The following is a 20596-nucleotide window of genomic DNA, read 5'->3' as shown; positions in this document are numbered from 1 at the left end:
AAAGTTTTTTGCCACCACTGTGCTTTGTCAGCAAATACAGGATGTCTCACTCACATTATTGGCAAATGAGGCCTGAAAAACCCTCTAGAGCACACTAGCCAGCAATCGCATTGCATGAACCCTAATTATTCACAAACAAATTAAGAACAGTCAAGCCTCAATTTTTGAAAACTTAAGAACAACCTGAACTTCAATTTAATGGTAGAAATAAAAAAAGGAGAATGTACTGTTTATTTTTATGCATTTAGTTTTGGTATTTACTATATGTTATATATGAAATTGCAAGCTAAAGGGATTTTGCGTTTAAGGGATTTAGAATAGAATAAAGTCCGCATCATAAATCTGATGGTGTCGGTTCCATATACAGTTGTTTTTCTTCTAGGTTATTACAGAGTGCCTTGGTTCCCAAAGTAATATGTTACGGTCTTTTCTTGTAAGATTACGATCATGAAATGGACTGAGATTATTTTCAGTTTTAAAACCTTTGAATTAGACTATGTGTGATATTAGACTATGTGTGATATTGTTATTTTCAATAATTTTCTAAGTTTTTTCGCCATTTAGCCAAGGACGTTGGAAGTTACTAGATCACCAAAGCAATCTCGGTTGCTTGGTTACCAGCGAGAGGATCCACGACCCTTGAAGTACCAGCATCCGTTGGCCTACGAAATACCAAAAAAAGATGATCGCGAAGCTGGTTTCTCATACAAATACAAACAGCCCGTTCATGATGGACTCAGTCGGTATCATGACCAACATAGTCAGTGTTCTGTGTCTTTCGAAAACGCCGAAGGCAGGGACAAGTGCAGCACGGATTACAATTGGGATCAAGTCCAACCATGTAATCATATCTACAATCAACGAAGAGTGAACCAAGCTCCTAATCTAGATTCAGATTTTCTAAATCTATTGAAATCCAAACATTCATGCTCACGGACACCAGTGAGAAATGGGGATCATTTTTACAACGAAATTACAGACCTGAAACACGGTGTTTGGCAGACTCATGGAACACAGACAAGGAGTTTCAGAGAGGTGGATATTACCCCTGCAAAATGGCAAAGCAATTCGAGAAGCTTTTTCAACACACAGCAAACTGACGATACACTTAACAATGGGCTTTCCATGTTTGAGATAGATGAAAAAATGGACATGCAAAGAAAAGAATACAGTCATGGAACAGAGACAACACGGGAGCAAGGTCATTACCATGGCAACTTCTCAAAAGATGAAAAGCATCATTGTTATGAAAGAATCGGTTCAGAAAATCAGAATTTTAGGAATGTTTTGAGGGAATCGCCGAATATGCAGGGAATCATAGAAGCTGGAAAAATATATGCATCGCCATCAAAGGTTTTTTCGGATGATAACAGTCAGGTGAATAATGAAAATTCCAGCACGGGCAACCTAGAGGGTCACTATAGGAGAAACAATACACCTATTAGGCAGTGCATTGTACGAGAGTTAGATTCAGATCAAATTAAAAGAAATCACACACAAAGAGGAGATAATAAACGTTCTGTTGTTCAGTTTGTACTGACAGGCAGTGGGCCAAATAAAGATAAGGAGGCCGACAATATTATAACATTAATCGACGAGAGCTTTACAGATTATTACGCAGATAAAGGAGGGAATAATAAGTTTATGAGAAAGGGGTTTCAGGATGAAGGGGCGATTAAGAGTGTTAATCGTTGCGTCGGTGATGAGATAGAGAAACAATCGAGGCTCTTATCAATAGAAGACAAAGGTGAAGTAACAGGGGCAACTCCACTGACCAGTGCTGAGGCAGAGAGTGAAAACAAACAAGAATTCGTAGGCTCCTTGAAGGGAAAGGCCGGTGTTTCTCATCACGAAGATTCGAGCAGCAGTTATATACAAAAGTCATTGTCTCCTGGAATCAATGCTAACTCAAACAGTCCACAGGCTAGTGGAGGTGGTCACTCGTTCGAGCAGATTAAAAAACAACTCTTTTTTGAGGCACGAATCAAGGATGAAACCACTATTGATAGCAAAACTAAGTTGGATCTGCAAAGTCTGTCTTTAACAAGGACCATCTTCCCGGAGCGTGGAGTATATCAAGGTAAAGACGCACATTGTGAAACGCAATATGGCGACGCTATATTTATCGTCAATAAATCGTTTGGTCAGGTAGTCTGCAACACTGATAAGTGCCCAGAAGAAGATGCTGTTTTGAAAACACCGAAAAGTCAACAGCGATTGAAAAGAGACAATAAATCGCCCTTTATACGAACTGTATATCAAGATTGCGGGCAACGTTCGGTTTCAGGTGAGGACGCAAACAGTTGCACATCTGGAAGGCCAGTCTCTCCCTTTAGCGATACAATCATAACAGCAGTTGCGAGATGCAATTTCGATCGCAAGCGTAATGAGTACATGCGACTGAGGAGACGCGATAGGCGACTGCGTTACTTGTCAGAACCTGGGAAATTTTGTAATTCAACTAAATCGAGTATGAGCAGTAGTAACTCGTCTTGTGGAAGTTCTAACAGTGAAAAGGATTCATTGAGTAAGTTAACGGAAAAGGAGGATCCAACAAGCTTAAAACTGACCGAGAAAGCATTAAAAGCTCACACGATGGCATTGAAAGCGAACTCACCGAATATACGAAGGCGACCAACTCTTGACCAGTTTTTCGGAAAGATTGAGGAACATATTTTGCAGGACAATGCCTCTGATACATCGGAATTTTCCACCAATTCTGATTCAGTTTTGATGATCCAAAAAGCAAATAAATTCAATTTGACTCCTGTGAGCGGCTTAATGAAAGATGGAGCAAAGTTTTCATCTGCATCGTCACGAGCTAAACGCTTGAAGGCCTGGAAATCGAGACACGAAAGACCCCACAAAAATTCTCGACCCTCCGCTTCAGAACTTTTATCTATAAAAACAACGGAGGCGTGTGAGGATACGGAACGTTTTCGTGTTGCTGGCGTGAAGGAGGTTTCATCAGATGGAGAGTCAGGGGGCTCTAGCCTTGACTGCAGTGATTCATTGCAAAATGCTGAGATTATAAACACAGATGGTGGCAACGTTTATTCAGAAAACAAGGAAAGCTCTTACATGTCTAATGCACCAAGCCCGTGCAGTCGCACGAAAACTGTTAGAATAAAATCAGATATAGAAAGTTCGTGTTCAAATAGTTCGCTGGACAAGGTGAAAAATGGAAGGGTTGGCGATTTTCCTGCAGAAAGAATTCCTCTATATGATGTTGACGTCAATGGAAACTTTGAAGAAATAAATCAGGATATTTACCACGATGCAAAGTCTTTGGCCTCAGAGGATAGCTTTGAAGAAGTGTTTGTGGAACCTGAACTTCTATCTTGTTCACCTTTAAGAGCTAATGTTTTGCCGGACGAGAATTCGAGCCACGTGGGTGACCAAATCCAGGATTCAAAATCCAAGGAATCCATGCATAAACAGCCGGATTCGCTGGACGTTTTCGTTGGCTCGGCCAGTGCCATCCTTGAGCGAGTGAAAAGGCTCCAATTGAAGTATAATCACAAAACAACCACATCATGTTTTGATGAAAAGCAAGACCCTAAAGGGTTTTCCGTCTCTGATTCTGTTGCCACTGGTGATTTAGATATTAGCCGAGGGAAGGGAGACCACACTCTAATTAAAAAGGGGTATGACAGGGACATAGCAAATGGTTTTGAATCTAAGATATCAAATGATGTCAGTAATATTACAAGACTGAGCTGTAATTCTGAGCACCTCCATAATGTACCTGGGGATTTGTTGGAGAAGACGGCGAACAGAAAATTCACAGTACAACTTGATAAAAGGTCAAGTTGCTCATTGGAGGATCTTGGTTCAGGGTTCGGGTTGAGCAAAGTAAGAAGCCCTTGTTTCAGCTCAGAAGAAGATCTTCGAAGTTTTCGGCAGAGGGATGCAAATAGCAGCATGAATTCGTACGAGATAAGCAGACTTTTGAAAGAATTAGATGACGTCGTTGACCCGGAAAAGAGGGCTAAACATTACGAAGTTGGTCCAGAAAATGGTAAACAACTTAAAATTTCCCAGGGGCCGAATGAAGAGAATGATCTGAATGGAAAAGCCTTAAGTTGCGAAAAAAGCAATGCATGCGAAATTAATTTAAATGGAATTTCGAGCCCTCGAATCATAGGTCATGGAGATAAAAAAATTCATAGCAACGGAAGAGTTGAACAAGGATCATTTGGGTTTAGCCTTGGTGGAAACCAAGAATTAGAATTTGAAAGAAAATGCCAATCTGTAAGCGAAACCAAGCTATTTAATGAAACAACGTGTTTGAAAACGAGCGTCTCAGACAAGGGTGAGTCTTTGATGACAGACGTGGAGCTATCGGAGCAAAATAGCCTTGAACAGCAAAACGGAGTACGTTATGGACAAAAGAATATTTCATGTGCTGTAGAAGAAAACATTCGTGCGGAGTTTTATTCTGTTTTTGATAATTACAAGGAGATTTGCGCAGACAAAGCGGCAGGGATCAGCAGTATAATTGGAGAAAATGGCAATTTTGAAAGCAATGATTTCATAAACAGAGGGGAGTCGCGAGATAATTCGATTTTGGAGAAAACAAAAAATGACATTGCTGGAGAATTTGTTAGCTGTTCACCATTAGCTAAGGATGGGAGATCACATTTCTTGGAAGCTGAGCAAAACGAGCAATTTTTGAAAAACGAAGGCCTAATTAAATCTGTAGAAAAATTCAATGAAGAGCTAGTCTCTACTGGTGAGACTAGTAAAATCGAGGAATTCGTGGATTTGGAGAGAGAAAAACCGTTAGCTGGAGAGGAAAGTGAGAATTTTGAGCAACCCCAGGTGTATTTAGGGCAATTGGTCGATGATAAGCGGTATATGATAACTTCAGTAGAAGACATATTTACGCAAAACAGCTATTTAGGAAAGTCTGATTGTGTCTGGGAAGAAAGTTGTAGCATTGATATGGCTCATGGAAAAGGTGTTTCGGACTTAAAAAAACACTTCGAGAAATACCAGCCGACGAGCAGTTGTATCAGCAATGAGAAGCCAGTTAGCCCAAATGCACCCAAAACCAAAGAGGGTGCTTCAAGTTTTCCTAAGAAACGATGCATTGGGGCCTTGAAATCTATGTTTGAAAGTCCTAATGAAACGAAAATGAACGCATCGCCAGTATCCCAAGATGGCTCACAAAGAATTGGAAGTCCTAATCTTGGAAGGAGTGAACAGGTGATGCGTGAAAGTAAGTCAAAAGTTAAAAACAATGGCTCAACCGTTGTTGGAGCAGAAACTTACTTGCAAAGACAGCCCCAGGACGAAGGGGATATTAAAACAATGGAAAGAAAATGCCTTGATGAAGGTGCTTCAGAGACAAGATTAGCTCAAGAAGGTCTAGGCATTAATGATGGCGGATTTGATTTCAGAAGCGAAATGATCTCAGACGCTAAAGACAAGCCAACTTTCCATGAAAGTCCGACAAAGCCTTTAAAAGTTCCACCACCAATTAAGCGGAAACCGAGTTTAAAGAAAACTGACAATTCTGCAAAAAATAAAGAAATAAGTAAGGATAATTTGACGCATGCTGACATACAAAAAGCTGGTGCTGTGAAGGATCAAAGCATTGTAGTCGAAAAGACGACTGCGAAGGAGAGAATTGAAAATGGAGGGCAATATGATGACACCTTGCAGGCTGCTACTGACAATTTCAAGGACAGAAAAGATGAAAATATTGGACAAGAGGAAAATCAAAACACGGAAGCTAGGCCGAATCCAGAAGGGCAGTGTCTCGATGATGGAAAATTGACTTTGCCAGAAGGGGTAGAGGGAAATGAAGCTTTTGAGAAGAAAGATTCTGGAACTGATGCCGACAAAGAGCAGGAATTGGTAAAGAAAATGCTTCTCTTGAAATCAAAAAAGGTACCTTTTCTCCGTAGCCTTTCATTTCCCATATGTTGTAGTGTATCGATGTAATAAATGATTTTGAGAACTGACCAGGAACTAAACCCTTTTAAGGACAAACTTACTTTTCAGAAAACTTCTTAACTTTCACTGTTTGGTTAGAGTTTGTAGAGAAAGGGGAAAACCTTACAATTTTAACCGATTTTAACGCTTACTGACCCGCTTTTTCGTGAAAATTGTGCCACTTTTAGTACTATTTTTACTTGTTGCTGATATTTAGAGAGAGGTATGGTTGTTTAACTGCCCTGGCAATTGACAAAGACAGTCTCATTCAATGAAGGTCTAATTCTATGTAAGATGTGAATGTGGATTGAAGCAAAAATTTGTTTTGAAATTTCTGGAGTTTTGCCCTCATTTTGTACTCTGGTTAATCCATAGGAGCAGCATTTATTACAGCATAATGACGTTGAATCGTCCAAAATCGAGACAAAAGAAGTGAATTCTTTCAAAACTGAAGACGCAAGAGTTTGTCAGCCATGTCTGAAAAATAACTGCTCAGAGAACGGACTTATTTCCAATGAATCATGCTCATTTGATCAGCAACCCAAGAATGTGAAGAGGGGGATTAAATACGATCCGATTTCTGAGCCTTTGAGTCCTACAAATCCGTTTACAAATGAAGAAAAACAATCACATGAAGGAGATCTGGAAAAGTCATTGGAAAGCAGCGAAAAGGAAAGTGAGACCCTTTGTGGTGAAGCGATTAATGAACCAATCACTCAAGAGTACAATAACAGAGAGCTGTCTAACGGAACAACCAAACCAAACGTAAGCATGAATTTTTCTTATTGAATTTGACAACCTTTCTACATAGAATTTGTTCAGATTAAAAGCATGGTGTTGTTAGAAAAAGCCGCACAGGCAGCGAAGCTAGTTGTTCTTTGATAAATTTATAAAGTGAAGGGTCTTTTTCTTTGCAAATATTTCTTAATATCAGTGCTTTTATAGAATTATTAACTTTTTGTATGAAGTTTTATGACATTAAGAAGTTTTAATTTTCCGTTTAATAGTAGCCCAAAACCCATAGATAATTTTTCTAATAATTTAAATGAAAATTTTACAAAGAATAAATTTTGATGCAAGGTATAGGCTTACGTTCAGAATAAATTCTAATTGAAGTTCAAATTTATGTGTTTTTGAGAAATGCTTCTTAAAAACTAGGAATATGCTGGCGCTGTGAAGGAAGGTTTAAAGTTTGTCCTAATTGGTTTATTTGTTGATTGGACTATGAATTACGTAACTGCAAAAAACTCGGCAATATTTAATGATAATGATTATATTGAAAACGAGAAATCATTCATTTTGAGCCAGGTCACCGGAATCGATATTTGAACCGAGCATTATTTTTTTCAAGAAGATTAAAAGGCCAGCTAATGAGACAATCTCGACTGATCCTGTTCGCAATCTAGCTAGAGAAACGTTGATTCAGTCTTGGCTTGATGAGTTTCTTTTAAAGAATAAGGAGGAAAGTTAGGTTTTTTCGTTAACCATCAATTTTCAAAAATGTCGTGTCCTATGCAAATCTGCAATTACTCTAGTGCCATGCCTTTGCGTGTCGCGACTTCTGACGATAAGAGGTGAATGCGCAATGGAATTCTGACGCCGTTTAGTGACCATTGCCTAGCCATTAGAATCACAAGTACTCAAGATCTTATGACTGATTTTTTATTAGCATCTCTTCCAATTTGATAAATTGTGTTCATTTTGTACATCCCATGTTTGTTAATTTGAAAACACGGTTGCACGTTGTTTTTATTCATGTTATGTCACCACGTCATTTAGAAGAGATCTATAACAAGAATAATGATTAAGATAATTTGCATTGTGATGAGAGGATTCAAATCAAAGGACGTCGGAAGCTTTTAAATATTGGAGGGGCACATGTAAGAAAAGGGGCACTATATTGTTAAAAAAGGAACACTTTTGAAAAAATTTACTAAAGAGAGCATTTCAAATAAAAGGTGCATTCTTTCAAATTTTGAAAGCATGTTGCCTTGGTGGACCCGCTTCTCCCAGGTTCTGACCTCTATGCTCAAATTCTTGCTTCGAAAATCTGGAATAGCTTTCAGAAAGTGAAATTTATGCAAACGAAGAAATTAGTTTCGTCTGTTGTATATTCGTATTAACTATTAAAAATTTGACTTAACAGACAAGAAAGAAATTGCTGCAGTGCAGGAGCTATAGCGAAAGTAGTGATTCATCATTTGAAGAGAGTTGGCCAATTACACAACAGGCCTTTAACTATGATAATTTGCCAAAATTAGGCCTTCCTAAGTTGCTCAAAGAGGCTGTAATATCGGGAGAGGTGTCTGGTTCGCTGGAAAACAAAACTGAGGATTTGATGGGAAAACAAGGAGAACAAGAAACATTTCATGACCATTATGTAAGTTATTCACAGAAAGCATCGGACATAAAGTGTCAAGCTGCAGAATTAGGGATTTACACGAAGGCAGCTTGTAGCATGGCCAAGGATAAAACACCTAATTGCAAAACAGATGCAAGTATGACGTCAATTGAGCAAAGATCTGAGGTCGAGGCTAAAAGTGCAAAGGAGGCCCTGAAAAAGCTTGATTCCAGGCTTGTAATAATTAAAGAGGAGGCTTCAAAACTTGGAATTAAACCAGTATCAGAAAACATAACTCAAACAAAAGACACGACAAAAAGAAAATCACCAGCGCCAATCATAATCCAGTCAACACCAAGCATGTCAGATAGAAGTGGGTTACCCAATGTTGCAAAGGTCTCTCCTTACTTTCATGACAGCAAAAGTAGAAAATTCATTGAGCCATTGCAGAGATTTGGTGCCAATATTTTTGGTGACTTACTGCAGGAGGATGAGCTAGATGGAATGGCGGGGGAGGATCCTCTTAAAACTGACGAAGTAAGTTAATTCTGAATTTTCTGATCCTTTTGTTGCCTAGAGTGGATTGGGGACAATTGACGTAGTAGCATTGGCAAAGAAGCGTTTCAGTGACGTAATCATTGTCCTAATGCATTGTAATACGTAAACAAATACATCCTGCATATTTGAAGTATATATTGATAATCTTATTAGGACAGCAAAATTTAATTGCTTATTGGAAAAGTTGGAAGATTGTCATTGGTGAATTACTAATTATTTAGGTACATATTAACTGTTGTTGTGCTGTTGTACATTTGCCATAACTGCTCCAGAAATATTAATTGTAGAAAGATAGCCTAAAGGTCTTCTTGATATGGCTTCATTGATAGTGTCTTGCGAATACGAGCAGAGCCAAAGGGATCATCTTGGCTTAAAAGTGTCTGCTGAGATTTTGTACTTAAGCTCAAATGTCCTAGGACTCTTCTATGGGGCCTGCAATACAAGACGTACTTTGTAGAAAATCATAAATGTGTTACTAGGGAAGTACCTATGGGTAGGGCAAATGGGAAGTAATTTCCCCCTTCACTAGGCGTTTTAGAACAATTTAGCTGTCTTTCAGAAGTTTATCCATTTTTCACAATAAATCATGGTGTTTATTTCTTTTTATAGACTTCTTCGATGACGCTAGTCTCTGTTTAAAACAATCCAGGTCTCCTGTCCCATAACATATAGTCTCAAATACATAAGTTAACTCCTACGGAGGTACCTATTTCCAGTGACGTTGTCTGAAAGTTTTCTGCCATGCTCTCTTTCTAAAGGCTAACATCACTGCTTATAAGCCATATACTGTGTTTTGCAAATCAGTTTCTCATTCCACGTGGCTCAATTTTTTAGAAAAAATGTTTCCAATTGTGATTTTTGCTGTAATCATATGAATTTATTTATTTATTTAAAAGAGGAATTTGGAGCTAAAAAGAACCATGAGAAACAAGCAGTAACTGCAAACTCATATTGTGTTGCAAACTGTTAGGAAACCTGATTTTGTTTTCAAAAGCGGGCCGCTTAGCATACCACAGGGCATTTAAAACAAAGCAACGCAAAATATGTCGATCAAGTTTATAACGAAGACTGTCTTATTCATAATCCTATTTTCTTTTACATAGCAGATCGGACATTCTCTCAAGCGAAACCCCGAATCAAAAGGTAAGTTTGATCTTTCCATGTCTTTTCAGAGGGCTTTGGATCCTTAATCAAACATTAAGATTCGACTGAATCGCAATCTAAACCAAATATAGCGTTACGTCAATAGAGAAAGGATGCTCCAAACATGCAAGGTAACGTCGAGTACTTCTTTTGTAAAGATTCTTGAGTAATCTGGAGCCTAGAATCATAAGATAGGCTATTTTGTTTAATTTATTCTAGCATTCTTAGAATATCAAAATATTTATGCAGTTTGATTATTTCTTATGGTTCTTTGTGGAAATGCGGAACCTTTCTCAACTCACTACAGCTCATAGGCAATGCAGCCCATTTTTAACTGCCAATCACCCAAGCAAACAATATCGCCTGAAAGAATATATTTTGTTTATAAATTTGTTACCCGCGGTTTCCTTTTAACAGTCTTCTTACAGCACTAATTTTCTTTCATTCAACACCATTCAGATCACGTGATCAAATATGCAACCATTCATTCGGTATCGTTAATAGCACTATTTCTAGGAACATGAAGTTTAATGGCCAGCCTTTTTTGTTAGTATTCGTATTTTTTACTCGGGAATATTTAGTGTCAAAGAAGGAAATGCCCCTTTAGATAAAACTATTATTGTGAGAATTGAAAAAAACATATCTTTCAAATCTTGTCATTTATTTTCTCTTTAGGACATTCCCTTGAAGAAGTCCAGAAGCTGATCATCGGATTTGATATTTCAAGTAGCAAACAGGTGAAACATTTCATTCTTAACTTTGTCTTTTTTCGTCATCAGTCGACGTAATTGTTCCTTACTTTCAATCCAATCTTATGAAGAGAAAAATGCTTATAACTAAATATTGTTCTGAAGGGCTTGACATAATCATCAACATTGTCCATTTACATGCAGCAACTACCGTTCTTGCTTGAAAAAATTAATTAAACGTTTTTTCTGTCATGTCAGTGGTTTGTTGGCTAAAAAGGTTCCTTTAATTTGATCTGTGTGATACTCAATAGGCTCTCTTTGTGTATATGTGTAATATGTTGCTTGCTTTTAGTAAATGAAACGGGACGGCTCTACTTCTATATTGTTACTCAGAAGCTTTTAAATGCGATCAACGATTAATGCGATCATCAGGCAACTGCTGCATGTCCAGCCCTGCCTAAACGGCATAGATCACTTTATGACAGACTGGTCAACAATCATTTTCATGTGTCATATCTTTACTGTTATCAAATATTTTTTCTTTTTAGAAACTAGGTGGTATTGATATCGGTGTTGTTTCTATTGACGGTATGAAAACATGGACGGAAGTAGAAGAGGAGGCAGTCAATACGTTTTTGGTAAAGTCTTTATCGAAGAATCAACTTCAGTACATTGATTGTTAAGAAGACAGGGTTTTAGGTCAATTTTCGATCTTATTGCGAGGGCAAACAATTGAATATAGATAATTGACTCGCACCGGCATGTGGGTAGGACCAGTTTATGCATTGCTTTAGGCCTAGCTGAAAGATTTGGAGAAAGTGCACTTTTGTGAATAAACTGGCCTTCTTTGCTGTAGGAGGGGACAAATGTTACCCTCTTCAATGAAAGTTGGCACTTTAGAAAACGTCACATTATGGGGTTTGCAAAAAGAAACTGCAGCCTTAAGAAAATTTAGTATCGTTCAATCAAAGTCTATTAACTGAGCTTTAGCCTTTTCCTGGTGCCTCCTCCAGAAGATGTGCCTTCATATAATTAACGCATGTATCGAGGAAAAAGATGTTTTTAAGCAACTGGGTCGTGGTTTGCAATGGACCTTTTCCTAAAACCTAAAGTGGCTGATATGAATGCATTTTATTGCTAGTTCAGTTATTTGTCTCTTTCTTGTAGTCAATGCGTGATAGTTGGGATGAAACGAACATCTTATGAGCTATCATGCCTAAAAGTGTTTGAGCATAGCGTCTCACTTTTTGATGAACAATCTGTCTCTTTCGCTTTTAATTCTTTGTTTCAATGAAGAGATTAATCTTAGCAAACATTTCAAGATTTATTGTTCTGAAAATGTTTAATCTGATTTAGTATAAAGGATTACTCTATGAATCTTACTTTTAATTTTGTTTCACATAAAAAGTCAGTTATTGTGCCTGTGTGTACTGTTATGGAATCTATCCCGTGGTCTTGCCTTAATCCCGTGTGGTGTGTGGTTAGTTGTTTTTTTTAGAAAGAACATTCCTTTAGTAATGGGATTGTGTGGACATATTAACAGTAACTGTTCTTTAATTGTAAGCTAAAAATTAATTGGGGTGGGATTAAAGGATGGGAATGTGAACTGAGAAAAAAACTGTCATTGGTGGGCCTAAGCCTCTTACTTCAATACACATATGAACGCCTTAGTGATTTTAAGACAGAGCTACGAGCTTTCGTTTAATGCTAAAATTTACAACAAAGCACACAGACAAGCAAAAAAGAGGCAATGTGTACCAACCCCTAGCGATTTGTCTTGAAAAAGTTTTACAAACTTCAAATAGAGAAGTACCTAGAAGTACCTTTTTTCTCAAGGACTATCCCCGGCTTTCTTTACATAATGTATTCATTATGTTAGAATCTTATGACTAACTGGTTTTTCCAAATAGAATACATTGAACCAAAATACAAATATGCTTGAAACGTACTAGTAAGACCAAATTTTTGGTTAGGTTTCAGTACAAAGGCAATGTTTTCATCGAGGTTTTCTTTGTATGGCAAACTTATGAATAATGTTTTTAACGACACAAGACGAATGCATCCTGAGATAGACGAGGTTTAATCTTAGAGAAGTTATTACTAAATCTGGATAAGAAGATGTACTTTTGTGATTAAGCCACCGTCTTCCAATCATATTTTCTGCTTATACTTTTTCTTTTGTTATTTCTGCTAATATTCTATTTTTATTTTAATTATCTGTCTTTTGTTATAGGTTCTATTAGATTATCATTAAGCCCTCTCCATGGATTTGCTTCCATGCTTGACACAGTGTATTACTCATCTGCTTTGTGAAATAATGCTTTCACAATGATTTTTTGAGCTAGGCCCATCGGCTATTTTGTTAAATTCAATTCGGGAATGACTATGAAAAGTCTCTTCTGCGTGCTAAATTTTTTATGATTTATTTCAGGAACATTTAAAACTAATCGACGAATCCGGCCTAGATATCACACGTGCTGATATAAAGTATCTGACGATTGGGAGACACCAAATCGCCTTAGGTTTGTTCAATTTTTGAATTTCCAACTTATCGTATCTGCCAATTTTGAAATGAAAAAAGTTGAAACTCCTTATTGTCTTTTGACTGTTCTTAAAAATGAAAAGTTGTAGTCGATTTATGTTGCTTGTAGGAGCAGGGAAGGATCTAAAATGTTACAGCACTGATGAAACCCAAAAAACTCGTAGGATGGAAATCAAAGGTAAAGCTTCGGAAATTCGAGCTTTTTGCTTCATTTCTGCTTTGTTTTCCAATTCTCAGTGTAGGTTTGCCTCTTCTCCTTACTTCGTGTAGTGGGGCTTGGTTCTTTTATGCTAACAATAAGTCTTATAAAGAAGGCTATCTTACTTGAGACCTGCGTATGACATTTCTCTTTATCAGCATCCAAGTCGTTACTGTTACCCTCTTTTTCTTTTCGAAGGTAATGCATTGAGCAACGTTGCAACGCTGGCATACCAGTCACTTATACCAAAGAATACATTAGAGGTATTAAGATTAACATACTTGGTCATATATTATCACATTGCATTTAGAGATTTCCGTCACACTGCTAGTATTGTTGTATTAATGCTACCTTGTCACTTCCTGTATTTAGATAATCGGTTCTTTCCATAGAAATACATGTCATTGGCATTGAATCATCGTTGTCTGGTATTTTCCGGACCGAGTGGCACGGGAAAATCATATCTCGCACACATGATTGCAGATACAATATCATCGAGGTATTAAAATCAAATTGTTGTTTATTCTCATTGTTGTTGCTGTTGTTGTTGCTGCTGTTGTTGCTGCTGCTGTTGTTGCTGCTGTTGATGCTGCTGCTGTTGTTGCTGCTGCTATTGTTTTCATTGCTGCATACGCGCTGATCATTAAATCAAATTGCTAGTTTCAATTGCAATGATAATTGCAAAGCCTTTCTGACCTATGTTATTAAACTTACCTTCCTATTATAAAGAAGTATGGGCAAAGTGTTTATAAGTATTATCTAAATGTTATGAAGCAATCTTCAAACAGTGTCTACATTCATTTAGGATCGTTAAAAATGAAAATAACAACAATTTGGAGCCTATTCATACTGTCAATGTTGACGCTGAAAGATGGAAGGTAAAACGAGCACTTCTCTTTATTTATTATTCATCTTTAACGTTGTCTGATATTAAATGCTATTGTACTTTTTTCGTTATTCAGCGTTAAATTTAAGTTTCTTCTAGGGTCTAGATTTTAGAGAAGTATTGGACCATATAGTGATTTAACAGTGTTGTTTTATGATTCCAAGGTTCAAACGATATTTGATGGTACAAAACTTGAAAATGGCTTTGAAAAAACAAACATTTGAGTAAACTAAAGCTTTTCGTCTGACACTATATATTTTTTCTAGCGCAGAGTTTCGATCTATGTTCTGACGTTTTAAACTCTGAAGAGTGTCAGAGAAAAAGCTTTAGTTTACTTAAATGTTTGCTTTTTTGAAAGCCAATTCCAAGTTTTCCTACAATTCTTTGAAATTTGCTGTGCAAAGATTGATTAGGGAAACCTTTCGTTTTTCATGTTTTTTTATTTTTAATGTCAACTTAACAGCTCCGTACTGCCTTGTTTGAATATAGGATTGCACCGAAAGGGTTTTGATTTTTTCAGTTCCCTGTGTAGTTTGATTTTTTATTGGTTCATTTATATTGCTATTTGTCAGCAAATCCTCTTTTTTGTTTTGTAAATAAATCAAGGATTTTTGTTATATTTTTTTAGGAATTGAAGAAACTAATTGACAATAGAGCAGAAGAATCCCTGTAAGTTTGTAATTTGATAAAAATCATTTTTTACCGGTTTGTCAAAGAGTGCACGTTGCAGTACAGGCAAATCTGCACACGTGTCATGCCATCATCAGGCAGGCTTTCCACGTTGAGAACATTTACTTATGACGATAGTATTAAGTGTGAAACTCTGTATTGCAACTTTAGAAGTGAGTTGTTGAATTGTATACAGTTCTAAGATGTTCCTACGAAAGATTTTATCGAAGGTGATTTTTCCTATTTATTGTAATTCAGTGTAACTTTGAGTCACCTAGTTAAAAATCACGAACGATTCCAACGCTGCTTACTTGTTAATCGCTGTTTCATGATCTATGCATCTAAAATATGGTTTGTTTACTTCCAGGCCAGTTATAGTGGTCATTGATGGATTTAGTCCGGAGTTTCAAGAAGGCATCGAAAATCTGTCGCTTCTTCTCAAGGAATCTGATAACAAAAAGTGCGTTTACCGATTATTTTCTAACAATGACAACCATTGCCCTGTGTTTCTTTGTTTTTCCAAACTCTTTGTGGAGACTCATTCTAGGAGCATGATTTTCAACTCTCTCTCCTTCTGCGATTAAGTTTAAAAATGAATTGCGAAGACGTTTTTGCTTGTATCCGGCTTGTATCTGTATGAGATACAGATTAGGCCATCATCCTTCTTTCGTTTATCACTGAGTTGCTTTTTTTGTCTGGTCCCTAATGCAATAACAAAATTTTGTTTTATACCAGTGTTTACGTCATCGCTGCATTAGATCAAGCCAATACTGAAGACGTCGATGTCAAGTGGCAAGAATCGATGAGGTAATTCTAAATTTGATCAAGCTCAGACGATTAAATCACATTAGTCTATAAGACAGAGGGTATTAGAAAATACAAGGTCTATTGTACAAGGGTATAAAATGATGAGAATATTTATAATGAAATAGCCGCCCATTCATTTTTCCGTAAGAAACAACCGATTAAAAAATGCCAGTGGCTTTTTTGATGTCAACGCTGCAATAACGTTTTCCAGTCTCTGTTCACCAAAAACTTTTTTATAATCTTGCGGGCAAAACTTTGATTGGTTTTGTTGTAAAGAGGTTTTCAAAGCTAGGTTATATTCATAAAAGTTTTAATGGCAAACAAATAAACAAACAGGACCAAAAGGTGCCAGAGTGACCAACGCAATGTTGATTTAAAATGGACCAATATTGCCTGTGGGAAGATATACCTCCCACAAAGTAGTTCAAGGGTTAATTTTCAAAGATGCAATCATTTCATAAGCCTAATGAGTTTTAACACACAAATGGCTTTGTCATCATCTGCTGCAGACAGCTTCAAAAACCTTTCAAATGTTGTCCATCTCAGTTTGTTCCAGGTTTTTGCTGCTTTGCAGTGGGTTGATTTAATACCTCATGGTTCGTTGCTTTCCTATTTCAGATGGATATGTTTTAATAACAACGAAGAACCTGTCTGTGGTTTGCTTATCCGCTATTTGCGAAAGAAATTTCTCAACAACAATCCAAGGTTCGTCGCAAACTTTAATCTTAAATCCAATAAAATATTTCTAGTCTCCTGCAAAATCGATTTGCCTGGCCGGTGGTCTGGCTATTATTACCAGATGCAGTGAACCTGTAAATGTTAAAGGAACCGCTCACATGAATCCCATTTTTATCATTTTCTGCTTTAGATAACAATTTTGCGTTATATCATTCATCGTTTATTAGAACGTATTTCCTCTTGCGAAAACGATACAAATATTTTGCCTTTTCATGTAGTTACAACCTTCCATTTTAGCTCAGATTGGGATGACCTATTTAAACTTTCAAAATGGATATTTTCTGTATGGAAGCAGTTGAATCAGGTTATCGAAAAATTTCACTCCCCAGAAAAGTCCATCGGTAAGGCATCGTTATCAACGTCTTTTTTCGTTTCTGCTTGTGACATTTCTCGTGTTAGAATTTTTTTCATCTACTTACTAGATGTTCAAAGTACTCCATGTATTATCCATTTGCACTACCCGTTGTCCTTTGAGATGTACCCAGTGGCCCAGCGGACTTGAAATTTACACATTGGCATAGGGTGCATCACTGCCCTTGAGAAAGCTTTGAATTTTGAAACTGAATTGAACATTGAAAAGTCTGACATAATAATATAATATTTGCTGCAGTTATAATATGTTGATGTGGGTTCAAGACGATAAACTTAAATACCTAGAAGGCAATCGCCGCTAAAAGTCTTTGGCTTAATTGCCGAAACGATATTTTGTAAAAAATTGAATTTGTTTGTATTTCATTTAGGCCCAGCGATGTTTTTCTCGTGTCCAACCAAAAAAGATGAGATAGAAGAATGGTTTGTAGATTTGTGGAATTATTCGCTAGCACCTTACATTTTGCATGTAATGAGGACTGGTATAAAGTTATTCGGACAGCAAGAGTGGATTGATCCTTTAGAAACGATTTTAGACACCTACCCATGGCAACAGCAAGAGAATCTTCGTGCTAAAATCAAGAAAATTCGTAAAGACGACGTTGGCTACAGGGAAGCCTTACCACGCGAGGAAGGTAACTACCAATAAATTTTCACCGTTTATATCGTGAAAGAATTGGTCAAACAAGTTAGGGGAGGGGGTGGTAGCAAAGTTTTGTTGGGCTTAGAACTATTTAATGGACCCCCATTTTCATAGAACCCATTCACGCTTTAAAGCACCCTACCTTCCTAAGATTTAAGAAAAGTACACTATTTTAATCTGTAAAATTTTAAATCTTTTCGCATTTGAATATTGAAGTCAGGGCCTTCAAATTTTTCTTTCTTTGTTCTCTGGCTTCGAAATGTTTACTCATTCTTGCTATTCTGGGGGCCATTAATGACGGTCCAGAAATGGTAAAATTTTTAAAATCAACAGTTTAAGGTAATTATCTACCTGTTTGGAAGCGGACTGAGTGCTTGGTCGTATCAAACCTACAATTGTTTTATGGCTTAAACATCACTATTTTGTTTTGGAACCTGGAATATCCAAACACCTTTTTTAATGATACCAAGTGTTCAAATCAATGCTGGATTACAATAAAGATGCATTGTCTATGATGTTTGTAAATATGGCTTGAAATCGTATTGAGATGTTTAAACGAGAACTCGAAAACAATTTTCACTTATGCACAAAGAAAAGGAGTTTTATAAACCAAGTTTGCGAAGCATCATTATTTAGAAAGTAGGCTATAGTAAAAAATGTAATTATTTGGAGGCTGTGATTTTGAATATGGGATGTTTTGGGTTGCATTTTATGAAGTCGTTTTATATTAAATGTTTTGTTGTTCGTTCCTTTAAAACATTCTCAGGCAGATTTGCACTTTATTCAGGGTGGTCAGCAAGGTGAAAGATTCGTTGTTTCACTTTGATTCGTTTCAATAACTCCCTTTAAAACCTTATTCAAAGCTTTTTTAACTTTTAAATGATTGTTTCGATCTAGGTTTAGCTACGGCATCGACAGACCAAGTTCGTCTAGTGAGTTATTTTCCCTATTGAATTTCTCTCTGCTTTTCTTATACGTCCGTTACATGTGTAGGCTGTTTTTCTTATACGCCAGGAGGGTTGGGGTTGGGGGCGGTCGGTGGGAATGGTTGATGCACAGATCTGTTTGTAACCTCAAGCTAGGTGAAAACTGAGCAGGATAGTGTAAGAAAACTGCCAACCAGAACCTCAGTCCTATAACCGATAATTTTCAGTTTCGAAGCACCTTGTCTGCATAACAGCCTGAGAAGAATCATTATTAAATTTTTCCAGATTGTCTTGAAAATCGCAGCAGTTGCTTACATGTTCACTCAATTTTTCAGTAGCACCATTTCCTTTAAGACCTTAGTCCGATTGTGTACCAACCTATCTTGTCAGATTCGGTAATCTTTATTTGCATTAACCAGAGCCCATTCATAAAACCCGATCCGGTTACATGCAGAATCGACTTGGATCTGATTTTCACAAAATTCTCTTTAGATGAACTTCCTGCGACGGCTGGAAACTTTAGTCGAAAATAAAAGAATAGTTACGGAAACCAAACCAGGGACGAGCCAAAGACGAATTTACTTGGAATCAACTTTATGACGAAACAAACTGAGGTATTCAATCAGAAATAAGACAAAATTTCCCTATTTTTAATGTAGACGATAATTGCAATGTGTTTCAGCTTCAAATCCACACCAGGGCATATTATTTAGTTTTAGGTTGTATTAGCGAGGTTTTTCTTTGCTCGATATTTCAGATAGAACAGTTTGAATCGAAAACCTATTTGGCAATTCATCTAAAATATTAACCTTTTCGTAAGACGTCGCATCGGAAAGTATGAAGGCCAGTGAAGAAGTAAATTTCTAAGCCTGTGAAGAACCACCAACCAGTTTTTAGCTAAATGTTACAAAAATCATTGTTTAATAGAATTTAAACTGCTGAAACAACGTTTTCAGCATTGCGAGAGAACGTGAAGTATTCTAGTTTTTTTTTACTGAATTAGATAGGTTAACCTAACAACATAAATGTAAATTATCCTGATAGTATGCTTTTCTAGTTTTATAAGAAATTAGTGCAATTGTATTTTAGTAGGATTCGCACACTTCGAGAATGCTTTTAGCCACGTCGATTTTTTGTTCATCTTACAAAGGCGGACTGAATGAGAACTTTTATAAACTATTCAAAACACGTGGAAGCTTTAACTTTCGCAAAATTTGTAGCGTGTAAATATTGATAATAAATTATTGATGATGGATGAATTTTTTGTCAATCGAATTGCAAATATGCATCCAGTAACATGATAATGAACAGACGAGATTTAACATCAGCTTTGGAAATCCATCTTCGAATTAGATGGCAAGGCTGCCTGTCCGTTTTTGCGACAGAGGGCGGGCAGTTTGGGAAAGGATGCTTGACCTTGATGATAAATACGCATTTATTTGTCATTCAAGGGTAGGTTTCTTATACGTTGTTTCTTATAAAAGAAATGTGGGTAATTTATATAACTACCGAGGCTTATTTACAACAACTAGGGGCTACCTTTTCTTGAGCCACCTACATTTTCTCTAGCCATATCAGCATCGTATAACGAATTCTTGGATATCAATCGACGCAATTTTTGGTCTGAATTCAATTTTAAAAAAGTCACTAAGTCACTTTGCAAAAGTTTGTTGGGAAAGCTTAACATTTCATTTGTATTCTTTGTTAAAGCCAATCGACAGATACTAGAGGGGCTCAAGCTCAGTGAACGCGATTCCGCGCACATGCCCATTGATAGGCTAATAGTGACTGACAGATGGCCTAAGCCATTTTTATATCTATCGATCGCCTGCGCACAGATCTTGATTTATAAACCAATGGAGTCTAGCTAAATCAACCAAAGCTGGATGATGAGCCATCGCATGCAAATATATTCTTATCCCTGCTTATTTGGTTGTAAATTGTCGCCATTTGAAAATACTGCTGACCTAGTTCAAGATTTTCTTTAATAACCAAACTAATATTTTGAGCCAGTCATCCATGATATATGAGACAAACCGTCTTAATGAAGATTGTCTGATTTTTCTGTTTCGCCTATAAATCACTTTTGCTAAATGAAATTTCTAAATAAAAGTTGTCATGATATTGAACTCACACAAAGCTC

At 36.9% G+C, this 20596-nt stretch overlaps 1 protein-coding gene across 6 annotated transcripts in view; it reads left to right on the top strand.

Annotated features, from left to right (window-relative positions):
- The window catches only part of LOC135682178 (uncharacterized), a 31849-nt gene extending 12141 nt beyond the window's left edge, over window positions 1-19708 (top strand). For 5 of the 6 annotated variants that reach the window (XM_089113427.1, XM_089113426.1, XM_089113428.1 and 2 more), the window contains 19 exons: window positions 565-5898; window positions 6319-6708; window positions 8090-8821; window positions 9946-9985; window positions 10661-10722; window positions 11223-11312; window positions 13106-13196; window positions 13326-13394; window positions 13614-13678; window positions 13808-13914; window positions 14221-14293; window positions 14930-14970; window positions 15338-15430; window positions 15706-15777; window positions 16396-16482; window positions 16753-16856; window positions 17256-17519; window positions 18425-18459; window positions 18946-19708. In XM_089113427.1, the coding sequence (XP_088969553.1) occupies window positions 565-5898; window positions 6319-6708; window positions 8090-8821; window positions 9946-9985; window positions 10661-10722; window positions 11223-11312; window positions 13106-13196; window positions 13326-13394; window positions 13614-13678; window positions 13808-13914; window positions 14221-14293; window positions 14930-14970; window positions 15338-15430; window positions 15706-15777; window positions 16396-16482; window positions 16753-16856; window positions 17256-17519; window positions 18425-18459; window positions 18946-19053 (7857 nt within the window). In that variant the 3' untranslated portion in view covers window positions 19054-19708. The remainder of the gene's footprint in view (window positions 1-564; window positions 5899-6318; window positions 6709-8089; window positions 8822-9945; window positions 9986-10660; window positions 10723-11222; window positions 11313-13105; window positions 13197-13325; window positions 13395-13613; window positions 13679-13807; window positions 13915-14220; window positions 14294-14929; window positions 14971-15337; window positions 15431-15705; window positions 15778-16395; window positions 16483-16752; window positions 16857-17255; window positions 17520-18424; window positions 18460-18945) is intronic. The other variant, XM_089113425.1, reaches the window with a different exon arrangement.
- The last annotated feature ends 888 nt before the right edge of the window (window positions 19709-20596 follow it).

Source organism: Rhopilema esculentum, chromosome 17 (genome assembly GCF_057945365.1).
Source record: "Rhopilema esculentum isolate cy_ngs chromosome 17, ASM5794536v1, whole genome shotgun sequence".
In the NCBI taxonomy this organism is placed as follows: Eukaryota; Metazoa; Cnidaria; class Scyphozoa; order Rhizostomeae; family Rhizostomatidae; genus Rhopilema; species Rhopilema esculentum.
Note: the sequence above shows the minus strand (reverse complement) of the source record. Positions and strands in the feature narration are given on the sequence as shown.